Source organism: Acartia tonsa, chromosome 10 (genome assembly GCF_053477335.1).
Source record: "Acartia tonsa isolate MP-2025a chromosome 10, ASM5347733v1, whole genome shotgun sequence".
NCBI classification, from domain to species: domain Eukaryota; kingdom Metazoa; phylum Arthropoda; class Copepoda; order Calanoida; family Acartiidae; genus Acartia; species Acartia tonsa.
Genome location: NC_137269.1, coordinates 37,988,322 through 38,001,297, shown reverse-complemented (window position 1 = coordinate 38,001,297; position 12,976 = coordinate 37,988,322). Strand labels below are relative to the sequence as shown.

Genomic DNA, 12,976 nt, shown 5'->3' with positions numbered 1-12,976 from the left:
TGCTGCGGCTATAAAAAAAAACAAGGATGACAACATCCATAAAAGCGAAGCACTGAAACGGTAGGACAAACGGACACTAACACTTGTATAGGGTCAGAACTGAATAATCAGAATATAAATGTATAAATGTCGAAACAAAATTGTAAGTAAAATTGTTGAAAAATTGCTTGATACAAAATAATGTTTATGGACATACTTACATTTTTAGGACTTGATTATAGAGTTGCTTTGCTTATAATATTGTACTTTGTTATCCCAGGAATCAGTATACCAAAAATCAGATCAATCGGATTATTAGATCACATAAAAATTTGTTGTTAAAAAAGTAAAAAAATCAACATGTTTAAAATGGACGTACGGACATTCTGGTAATGATTATAGAGTTGCTACTACAGGAATCACCATGCAAAGTTTGAAATCGATAGGACAATTCTAACATGCCTAAATTAGCGAAAAAAAGCTATCCGTGACGGACGGACCGACCCTAATTATAGAAAAGCTTCGCTTTTAAAAAGAATGCCTTAGCTTGTATACTTACGATTAAGTGAACGATCTTACAATCAAATTGTTGGATGAATAATTACAGTTTACTTTAACCTTTAACAGTCGGGCCCCTTGCCTCACCTTTATCGGTCAGGTGGGGGGGGGGGGCGTTCAAAGCCCCCCCTCCCATATTATCTCAGTTCCTTTTAGAGCTAGAAGGCTATTTTTTTTGTACAAGTCCCCTGTTTGATAATGAATTTCTGACCTTTTATAAGTCAAAGTCAATTTTCGCTTCCTTCACCCTTTTATTTAACAACCTTTGTTTTAGGTCCTATTTTACTTAAAAACGGCTGTAATTTTCTTTTTTTGAAGCTGGATTTGTTTTCCAGAAAATGTTTATCTTCATTTAAATTTTATATTAGAAATATCAAAATAAAAATTTCAGCGGCCGCAGCTGTACTTAGCAGCTGCCAGCCACCGCAGTCGGCGGTCGGCGGGAAAACGGCAGCGGATCTTTATGAAATTTAAAATTTGACGTCTCTAAGTCTCTAAGCCACAGGAGCCTTTTAAAGATTTCTGGAGACCTGGAGGATCATGACCTGCAGGGTCATACTGGAACCTGAAATTGACTTGAACACCTGTATTTCATATGAGGATGTACTACTTGAGGATATTTTAGTAGTTTTTAGTTCGTTGGCTTAAAAACTTTGGGTACTGTTATTGAATTGTGATTGGTTAGTTCTAAGCTACAGAAGGGGTAATTTTGTTTCTCATCACTTGAAATGTTCATTTATCATCCATTGTCTTATCACCTAAGATCCCTGAAACACAAAGAGTAACTTTGCATTGCTATGCTTACATTTCTTTTGGTCTTTCCTTGATCAAGAATAGGAGAAACCATAACAGCAGGACCAAGCAGGAATTGTGTGTCAATACCTGTAAAAATGTCAATATGAAAAATTGGATCATGGAAAGAAAACGAAATAGCGGGTTTCTTCGTTCTTTCACAGTAGCTTTTGATTGGTTATTTTATATTTTGTTAGGTTAGGTAAATGTTGATAATTGCCCCACAGGGTTACAGCAAGGGGCTAGAAATAGGAGAAAAGCTACTATAAAATTACGATGAGACCCTCTATTCTTTCCATGATCCGAAAACTTTTATTACAAATGAGAATTGGCAAAATGATTTTTTTGCTATGGTCAGACACCAATTAAATGTTTCCCTGTAAATATAAATATGTAATATTTCTGTCCATTAATATCTCAGAAATCGCTAGACTTATAGTTTTAATTACTTTTTTCAATGTCAATAATTCTATAAAATTGATAAAACATCTAAAATTTTTATTTGTAGAAAGCATAAACCATAATTTTCAGAATGACTGAGAACCGGTTCTAATCCAACGGATAATAATCGAAGTAATACTGGAAATAAGTATACCTAATGCCTCCTGATCAGTAACAAACTCATGCCAAAGTGGTCTAGCAACAGTACCTCCCTAAAAAGCATATTTAATTGATCAAGGTTACAGATCTATAGAAGATAATTTCCCTAATTTAAAGAAGGGAGGAGACAATGTTCTGTTTCATTCACTAGTCCCAAAGTTTTAAAATAACGGTTCTTATTGGATAGCTTAACAACTTTGGGGACTTTTAGTGAATATTGATTGGTTGGTTCATTAAGTTGAGTGTCCGAACGTTTTAACCACAAAATGCGATTTACAGAAGGGGTAATTTTGTGTATTATCATTGGGTATGTAAATCAATATATCGGCCATTGTCTTATCCCTTTAGATCCCTGTAAAAGATTGTCCGAAAATAGAATTTGTCATATATTGAAGCAGCTTATAGTGCCTATAAAAAATGATGTCATACAATACAAATACTGGCCTATCATTGTTCATTTGTATAAAATGACGTCACTTTTTTATTATGCACTATAAGGCAGAGTCCCTAGATGCTAAGGGCGTAAATGCTAGTTAAAAGACAAAGCAGTAAGAAAAAAGTTGTGGGGTGTGGGGTTGAGAGAAATAAAAGAAATAGAAAAAGACCCAAGAGAGAAGGGTCGACAATAGGTTGTTTATTTCACTAGTCCCTAAAGTTTTATAATAAGGAGTTCTTATTCCTTGGCCTAACAAGTTTGAGGACTTTAATGACTTTTGATTACTTGAATCATCAAGTTGAGTGTTCAAGCGTTTCAACCACTTAGTTCAATACTTAAGGAAAATTTGTGTGTTATCATTGTGGATGTACATCAATTTATCGGCCATTGTCTTATCCCTTTAGATCCCTGATAGTTACCTCATTGTAGGATTTATAGAACAAGGAGTACAAATAAGGCAGCAGGGCATACTTGGTTTTCAGTGCATTTCTAACAAACAGAAAATAATATATCGTATACATTCGGATCCGGTGGATAGGAACCGGTTCTTATCCATACAAAAAATCTATGTTTAATATCGTATTATATCCAGCTTTCTACGAATATAAAAATGTACAATCATAAGATTAAAACCAGTTTTTTTAGCCAGAGCCTTCGGCACCTCGGGGCTAAAAAAACTAGTTGTACATTCTATATCCGCGGAAAGCCGTTTATAATACGATGCGAGAAATAACTATTCCAGTATCGCTTTGAAACCGATTAATATCCGGTGGATTAAAACCGGTTCTCAGCAATAAATTATAACATCGTATTATATCCATTTTTCTAGGAATATAAAAATGTACAATCAAAAGATTAAAACCAGTTTTTTAGCCAGAGCCTTCGGCACCTTGGGGCTAAAAAAACTGGTTTTAATTATATGATTGTACATTCTATATCCGCGGAAAGCCGTTAATAATACGATGAGAGAAATAACTATTCCAGTATTGCTTTGAAACCGATTAATATCCGGTGGATTAGAACCGGTTCCCAGCAATACTGCAAAATTATGTAGAGCATTGTATTATATCCATTTTTCAAGGAATATAAAAAAGTACAATCAAATCATTAAAACCCGTTTTTTAGCCCCGAGATGCTCCGAGTCCCTGAGAAAAAATGGTTTAAACCTTATAATTGTACATTTTTATATCCGCGAAAAGCTGTTTATATTACGATGCGATGATTAACTATATTCGCTTAGAAACAAATCAATTATTAGTTTGAAGATATAAAGTTTACTGATATAAATAATTAAATAAATAATTAATGTAATTCTATAGAGATAACAATAAAAGCACTTTATCTTTATTTGATTATTTAAAATAACGTTTTCTTATTCGTTGATTAAACAATTTTGGGGACTTTTATTATATTTTGATTGGTTTGGGTTATTAAGTTGAGTGTCCAAACGTTTCAACCATTTATACCTGGCCGCCCTGGCAACAATGCTGTCCAAACCCCAAACTCCAGGATCTTGATCAATTGACTCCAACAAATTGTGATTTCTAAAAAACAATTATTAAAAAGCCACTCTGTTACTATTATTTCTGTTGTTTTAAAATCATTAATTTATTTTTTAAAGATCAACTTATAAATATTTTATTGCCTACCTGGAGAACGGGTAGAAGGCTCCAAGTTGATGCCATCTAGCACACAGCTCCTCGGTTGTATTACCTGAAAATGGCGTCTCCTGTAAAGTTAGAAAAAAACCCTGATTTTTTAGTACTATATTATATACTAATGGCTACTCCCCTAGAGGCCTTTAGGTGCACTTAAGGAGGGGGAGTTAAATTCGTAAACCCAATTTTTATTTTTATTTTATTTAAAGTTAAAAAAAAACTTGGGGGGGGGGGTGGTCGCTACCCCCCTCCCCATTTTAATATTTGTTTTTTTAAAGAACTTTTAGGATGGGGCATCTCTCTTAGTAAAGTGGAAAATAAATAACCCTTCCCCAAAATAGTTACAAACCTTCCCTGGACCTATAAGAAGCTACACTGTAAAGGAGACCCATTTCGGTTCAGTGGTTAGCGAGATCCTTTGCTACAGACAAAAAAAGCTTACAACTTTATATAATAGGATTTTGTTTATATTCAAAATATTACTGTCAACATTTTTAATAGCATTTGCATTATTCTGTTGCTAATCCAAACTGTTAACCATTCTTGGACATTTTATACTAATGTTAGGGTGGTGGCATCACCCCCCTAAAAGCTTAAATTTTAAAGGACCGTCTACCCATTTCTTCATCCCCCCCCCCCTCCCCCAATGAATCACTTTGCACACCAGTGTGTTAGAGTTAATCATTATTGTTATTCCACGTTCAGAAACAAAATAGTTTACCAATGAATCCACAGATGTCAGCACCCACTAGAGGCATTCCAAAATGGTTGAACTGCAGCATTCCAATGATGGAGAAGTGCATGTTGTCCCACTCAGACCAGTTGTCTCCCAACCAGTGACCAGTGTATTTGCCTTCACAATTACAAATATCAATTTTGGAATTCATTTATTGGTCAGTTTGTTCATCCAGTAGGTTGGGATGGGGTAAAGAGAGTGGAAGGGTAGAATTATCATTTTAGCCAGCTACGTGTTTCACTTTATCAGAGAACATAAAAATCTGGCGTAAAATCCAAGTATTAATATATCCATTTATTTAAAAATTAATAAACTTCCAATCACATTCAATCTTGATTACATTTCAATAGTTTTAAAAAGCGAGGCTTTTCTTTAATTAATGTCCGTACGTTCGTAACGGTTAGCTCTTTTCGTTAATTTATGCATGTTAGAATTTCAAAACTTTGCATAGTGATTTCTGTAATAGTCAGAATTACAATTTAGAAAGGATAGCAACTCTATAATCATTAATAGAATGTCCGTACGTCCATTTTTAACATGTTGATTTTTAACTAATTAAGAACAAATTTTTATGTGATATAATAATCCAATTGGTCTGATTTATGTATAATTTGTCAATTTTTTATATATTTATATTTTGCATATTTAGTTCTGACACTTTACAAGAGTTAATGCTCGTCTGTCCTACCGTTTTAGAGCTTCGCTTTTATGGATTTTGTCATCCTTGTTATGTTAGACAAATATTGCCAATAATTCAGACGAAGGAATGTTATTTTGTGTTCCGTAGACAGATAATTAAAAATATGAGATAAGTTAAAAAGGATAAAACTACCTGAACCAACAAATGTTGATCTACTGATAATAAAAGGCCTCTTTCCAGTTATTTCTCTAAGGGCCCTAAATTATTAGTTTTTTGTTAGTTCAATTTTGGTTTTGTTAAAGATGTTAGGAATAACATTATGGGAGTTATCATTATTGTATAATTTCATCATTGTGCCAGTATGAAAATCCTACTGAGTAAAGGTAAAAAATGTGAATTAGGTACACTTCAACTCATGGATTTCATTCAACAATGATCTGTCATCAATTTAGATAGCAAAAGCAAGAAAACATAATGTATTTCTTTTACATGTTACGATTACCTCGTAAGGGCGGGATTCTCCTTCGATTTAAGTGATCATCTAGAGAATCTAGAGCATGTAATGTGTAATGGGATGCAATACTCTAACACCCAAGGATATTAGGTTAAGTAACATCCATCAGACAACAAACCCTTTGCACAACCTTTGTCTGATAAGTCCTAACTGAGCATGGTAGTGAGTTACGCCTGTTAATGGGCCAAAGCATTCCCCCTACTATTCATGTCACGCACCTGACATAGCAGCAGTAGGAACCATTTTAACGTCTTTAGTTATGATGCGGCGACAAGCAGAAGCGCAACTTGTAGATCCATGATCGCGGGTCTTTTACCTGTTTGTAGCTCTAGCCTCAGACCAACCAAACATGGAGTGGACATCATAATGAATTCCTTCAGACTGTGTAGCATCTATGATAAAGAATTGGTGAGAAAATTACCAGAGGTGGATTCTTAAAAAAAAAATTTGCCCTCAAAATTGTTTTCGTGAAAAATCCTCCAAAATCACATAAAAAATCTACAAAAATTAAATAAATCTTATTTTCATAACCCTTCTTTGGTTTTGTTTATTTTTTGTAGATTTTTAATGTGATTTTGGTGGTTTTATCACGAAAATAATTTTGCCCCACTAAGCGATTAGTGGGGCAAACTTTTTTTTAAGAATCCACCTCTGGCAAAGGACATTATTTGTGTGTGTAATAAGTCACAGGGAGAGAGAGGACATTGGGCTGTTTATTACACTAGTCCCCAAAGCCTTATTAAAATGTTTTCTTATACGTTGTTTTAAAAACTTTAGGGACTTTAGGGAGTTTTAATTTATTCGTTCATTTAAATGAGTGTTCAAACGTTTTAACCATTAAACATAATCTACAAAAGGGGTAATGTTGTGTATCATCATTGAGTTTTTATATCATTTATCAGCTATTGTCTTATCCGCTTGATCCCTGAATAAGTCATGTAACTGTTATTTCATCTAAAATTACATTTTAAAGAAGTGAGTGTCTGTTATGTTACATGTCATTCCATGTCAAGAATTTAATTCTTACCCATACAAATAGTTTTGTCCAATAAACTATCGCCTCCATCAGTCTTTGGCTTGTAGGGAGGGTTGTTCCATTTATTTTCCTTAAAGAAGGTGTATCAACTATTTTTTTTATAGCTAGCCGGTTCTTTTAGTAAGTAGTAGATGTAAAATTTTTCATAGAATTCAGATATGCAATCGGTTTTTTTGTAGACCTCTTATTTTTTAAGTAATTTAAGTTTAAAAAAAAAAAAATTAAGTCGATTTTAAGGTACTAAAATGCAACAAAAAAAAGAAAGAAAATGGTCATTATGAACAAAAATAGTAAGATCTTTAATTTGACACCTTACTTTTTCAATTCTGTCAGGTAATTATTGAAAAAATCGATTTTTTTAAACCCACGAGAATAAAAACTTTGAACTTAATTTTATTATTTCACAAATAAAAAAATATGGGTTCATATATACCATTAGAATCAGAAAAATATTACGAATCCATTGTAAGCAAAATTGAAAAAAAAAGTTTACAATATAGTATATAAACTACAATAAAAGGAATTATATGAAAATATCATATTATGTTGTACAGGCAACGTCTTAATTCTTCAATTGAGTATAAAAATGGGAAGGGGGTAAAGAGGGGGTAAAAAAGGAAAGACAATAGTGTTGTCTGAACAAAAAAAATAATTGGCCATTTCTGTAATTTTTTAATTTTTTAATTTTTTTCAATTTTGCTTACAATGGATTCGTAATATTTTTCTGATTCTAATGGTATATATGAACCCATGTTTTTTATGTCTGTTTGAGAAAATATTTAGGTCTAAAGTTTTTATTATACCGAGGTTAAAAAAATAGATTTTTTCAATAATTACTCAACAGAATTTTAAAAGTAAGGTGTCAAATTAAAGATCTTACTATTTTTGTTCTTACTGACCATTTTCTTCTTTTATTTTGTTGCGTTTTAGTACCTTAAAACCGACTTAATTATTTTTTTTTAAAAACTTAAATTACTTAAAAAATAAGAGGTCTACAAAAAAACCGATTGCATATTTGAATTCTATGAAAAATTTTACATCCACTACTTACTAAAAGAACCGGCTAGCTATAAAAAAAAAAGTTGATACAACTTCTTTGAAAATTTGAATTGAATATTCATGTTTATATTGTGTATATTGATCATATATACAGTATTTTTGTCTGTCTGTGTGTATGGAAGTATATATACTAGTATGTAGAATCACAATCTAAGCTAGACCTGGAATACAACTGAAAAGCCTATGCAAAATTGAATAAGAATTTTTCTGGTTCAAAATCTTAAGTACAAAGTTTAATAAGTCTTGTAGAGCATAATGCTAAAAGTTATCAGAAAGCTACTTATACCACAAATGAAAATCTAGTAAGTTTGCTTCTATCTGACCTATAAACTGACGTACATCAAGACGTATCGAGAAATGCCTAAAACATATACTCGAAATGTTGTTTGAGATTGTCCTTACTGCTGCTATGTCAGGCATGTAACATCAATAGTAAGTGTAGGGGAAATGCCTTGGCCTATAAACAGGCGCAACTCCTACCATGCACAGTTAGGACCAGAAAAAGGTTGTGCAATCAAAGGGTTGGTTGTATATTGGCAAATGGATGCTTAACTCACCACAATCATAAGACGCGTAGTATGTTTCAAGGTGCTTTGTTAGGTCTTAAATCTAAAGTGACAACAAGCACCCTAGGGGACGCATCATCATACCTGACAACCATCCACACTTCCAGTTACAAAATTGGCAGGTTCGTTCATATCTATCCAGATTCCATCATATTTAATTGTGCTGTAAAAATTGGCCAGCTGGTTCAACCACCAATCCTAAAGAATTAAATCTAAGCCATTACATAAATCAGGTAACTGTCTATACCTCAATATATTGCAAGATATTTCAATATTCTTAAATTCAAACAAACATACTTATAATTTTTTGTTATGGTTATAATTTTACACATTACAAAAAGTTGAAAATGATGAGGTTGGGTTGGTAATTAATTTAGAGCTGAGTTAACAAAACTGGTTTTAATTTCATGACTTTTATTTTAATATTCGTAGAAAATTGTCTGAAATATGATGCTATTTTTCGGTTTGGCTGAGAACAGGTTCTAATCAAGCGAATATCAATCTGTTTTGAAACCATACTGGAATAAAATTTCTTTAAAAGCTGAAACCTTTTACCTCTGTTTTGGAAGTGAAGAAATCGGGGAAATGACAATAATCAGCTGGCCAGACTTTTGCCATCAATGGATTTCCACTGCAATTTTTAAATTCTTATGATCATAATAAAATATTATAGTAAGATTGGGCCAAATTATATCATATTTTAAATTTTTAAACAAGTTTTAATTACTTTATTACATTACTAGCGGCTACGCCCCTAGAGGCCTCTAGTGGCACTTTAAATGTTTGGTGTTTTAAAAAAAATAATAAGATACCTTGCAATGATGCGATAGAGTCTCTATTAAATTGCTACGATACTTGACAATGTTACGTAGGAGTCTCTATTCGAGAAAAAAAATTTCGATTTATTGGGAGGGTGGTGGTACCCTCCCCCAAACCTTCCCGGGACCTATGAGAAACACCCTGTTAAGGAGAACCCGATCGGTTCAGCGGGTAGCAAGATCCTTCGGTACAAACACACAGACACACAAACATCCTGTTACTTTAGTATAAGGATTTATTTTTAGTAACTATGGAATGGACATTGAAAGATAGATAAATCCTCCAAAATAATGTTAAAATTGGTCAAATGATCCTTCAATTACTTATCTCTTAAAAATGGCCATGGAGTGTGGTATAAAGACACTATAATTTATTACAAAGAATTTTTCCTGGCGTCTTTAACCCAGATATCCTGGGTGTTTCCCTCGTCAAATGGTGGATAGGACCCTGCGGGCTCTCCAGTACTGATACAAGGATCTAAGAATTACATTACAGGCTATTGGGATCATGGAAAGAAATTGAAGTAGCGGGTTTATCAATTTTCCAAGTAGCTTTTGATAGGTTATTTTAGGTTAAGTTAGTTTAGGTAAATGTCAATGATTGCCCTGCAGGGTTAAGAAATTGGTTCCGTAGGGTTACAGCCTCCCACAAGAAAAGTTACTGTGAAAATATGACTAAACCCACTACTTCATTTTCTTTCCATGATCCATCGACTATTGTTGTCAAGCTATTGATAAGCACAATGTAGTAAAAGAGCAATTACAAATATTACCTAAAATTGGGACAAACTTCATCCCCTTCTCGTGAAGTTCATCCACAAATGCAGGAAGTTCCTGGAAATCAGTTGGGTTGTAGGTGAAATCCAGAGCTCTTAATAATTATTTAATTTAACAAAGAAAGTCATTTCTTCCGCGGATTTTCTGTTAAGTTGTGGGTTAGAGTATAGTCAAATGCGCATATTATGTCAAACTGTTCTTAATTATGGCCATTTTATATACATACATTTGATCAAAATTAAGAACAGTTTGACTTAATAAGTGCATTTGACTTAACAGTAACACAGAACTTTTTGGAAAGTTAGCTGGTCTATTATGAACATATTAAGTTATTGGAAAATTAAAAATCACAGAAACAATATGTATGATTGCTGAAGAAAAAGAGAATGTAGGAAAAATGTTCTGCTTATTTATTTTTACTTTTTACAAATTAGGAAAATTTTTATCATTTCATCACGCCCTGATGTAGGGTTTTACGCCACAAAAATATTTATGGGGGCTAATTACCCCATCCCAATGTAAATTTGGATCTGTGTGATTTAACCTCCTATCTCTAAAAAAAGGATTGTTGTCAATTTCCAATCCATATATCAATCCTATATATGTTGAGAATAGCTTTTTTACTCTTCATTGAAATACTTTCTTCCTACATTATTTGCTTGCAGAAATTCTCTTATATGATATCATTTAACAACCCACATAAAATTATAAATTGGGAAAATTTCTAAGAAATACACTTGACCTGATTATAGCGTTTATGACAAAGTCTGTTATAGACTTTAAACCTCTATGACAAAAAACTCATGCAAAAAGGGCCACCAACAGCATAAAGTGCCACAAAAAAATGACGATATACAATACAAGTGACAAATGAGAGGTCAGTATAAATTTTACAATTGGTCAATTACAATTTATAATTGGTATCATTGGTACTTTGTATTGTATGAAGTCATTTTTTTGGAGGCTTTTTACGCTGTTTCTAAAAAGGTAAAAAAAATTCTATACCTGTCCATGTAATCAATATCACCCCACTGGACATCAAAAGGAATGCCTGAGTCCAAAGTTCGTTGCCAGGCAGCTTTCATATTGGCAACACTGTTGTACCCCCATCTATGTAAAACCAATAGATACAACATTATATGTATAGTATATCTAGAAAAGCCATCTGACGCCATTTTTTCCTCATTATTAAAAGGTATATTTTGCAGACATAAACCATTGTTTATTTTTTGTTGTATACAAAGATTTATTCAAGAGGAGCGCTATGAATTTTTTTTTGACAATAGGTATAATTTTAAGAAAGATAAGTTTATTCTAAGAAATTTAACGGATCTACTGCAGTTCACGGTAAAATATTGCTGGTAACGCAATTTTCCAAAAATCTATGAATTTTAAAGGCTACTAGCTGCCAAACGACTGAATGTAAAGATCATGCCCGCACACTGTTTTAAGCGGCATAAGAAGGCCTACAAATAATCTGGAATAGCCATAAATCAATAGTGCATAATTATCTCGCAGTGCAGAGAAATGCGCGAAAAAGACCTATTTTATGCGTTTTTTCTTCAGTGAAGCTTTCCCTGTGAATCATTGGATCTTGGCTATTCCAGATTATTTGAAGGCCTTCTTATGCCGATTAAAATGGTGTGCGGGTATGATCTGTACGTTCAACCGTTTGACAGCTAGCAGCCTTTAAAATTAATAGATTTTTGGAAAATTGCGTTACCAGCAATATTTTACCATGAACTGCAGTAGATCCAATTTAACTTTCATAACTAACTTATTATGATGTTTATGATGTGCTTCCCATTACAGGAGTGAAGAAATTTTACACGATTTAATTTACCCAAGAAAAGCTTTATCCTAAGAAAATTATAGCTGACTCATAATGCATACGAAATGATACACTTATGCCTTACGTTTCAACCAATGACAGGTCTGGAATGTACCGTTACTTTTCTCCTATTGACCAATTTAGACAATATATGTATATCTAGATTATCTCTATTGTAAAACCGAGGATTACAAAAATATAATTAATTCAAATGATGAATGGAAAACTATGGCAGTGTGGGTTATATTTTCCTTTGTTGAAGAAAAAAAACTATAAAATCTATTAATCAATGAGATTGGTTTGGTGATGGATAATTTTGTATTCCTATTGTGAAAGAGAGTGCTCAGATATTTCTCTCCTTACTTATTTGTCAATACACAAATTTAAATTTTCAAAGGTTAGCTCACAAACAAAATATCTACATATTTTATTCAGGCACTACAAATTCATTTAGATTGTATACTTTTTGGTTATTTATTTTCAGTATTTATAGGTGAAGCTATAGGAGTTATATTTAGAATCGCCTGTTTGGTTCATTTTTTTAATAGTCTTAACATCTAAACATTTCAATATTTATGTGATTTTTTGCTTTGTTTAGTAGGCAGGGAATTAAATAAAAAAAAATATTTTCAGAATTCATAGTTTTTATTAAAAAAATGGATTAAAAAAGGATTAAGTAATCTCTATATTAAACAACAAGCGACTAAGCCCCTAGCATCAAGGGGACTTTTATTTGAAGGGATATAAAAGGGCAGAAAAATAGCCTAATTAAACCATACCAAGACCTATTTAAAAAAAAAATAAACTAAAACCATCCCAGAACATATAAAAGCTCCAATGTTAATGAGAACCATATCGGTTTAGCAGTTAGCCAGATCCTTCGCTACACAAAATAAGAGCTTACTACTTTATATAAATGGATACAATAAAAACGCATAATAATAAAAGTAAAAAAAATCTATAAAATACTATATTT

At 32.6% G+C, this 12,976-nt stretch overlaps 1 protein-coding gene across 1 annotated transcript in view; it reads right to left on the bottom strand.

The window, feature by feature from the left end:
• Positions 1–12,976, bottom strand: part of LOC145330590 (sucrase-isomaltase, intestinal-like) — a 29,969-nt gene that overhangs the window by 4,209 nt on the left and 12,784 nt on the right. Inside the window, exons 13-26 of the mRNA XM_080175224.1 lie at positions 11,175–11,279; positions 10,166–10,263; positions 9,786–9,870; positions 9,130–9,208; positions 8,659–8,772; positions 6,941–7,019; positions 6,230–6,305; positions 5,592–5,656; positions 4,745–4,876; positions 4,015–4,078; positions 3,832–3,909; positions 2,785–2,854; positions 1,925–1,982; positions 1,343–1,419 (exon numbers count right to left, since the gene is read on the bottom strand). Of these exons, the coding sequence (XP_080031350.1) occupies positions 1,343–1,419; positions 1,925–1,982; positions 2,785–2,854; positions 3,832–3,909; positions 4,015–4,078; positions 4,745–4,876; positions 5,592–5,656; positions 6,230–6,305; positions 6,941–7,019; positions 8,659–8,772; positions 9,130–9,208; positions 9,786–9,870; positions 10,166–10,263; positions 11,175–11,279 (1,180 nt within the window). The remainder of the gene's footprint in view (positions 1–1,342; positions 1,420–1,924; positions 1,983–2,784; positions 2,855–3,831; positions 3,910–4,014; positions 4,079–4,744; positions 4,877–5,591; positions 5,657–6,229; positions 6,306–6,940; positions 7,020–8,658; positions 8,773–9,129; positions 9,209–9,785; positions 9,871–10,165; positions 10,264–11,174; positions 11,280–12,976) is intronic.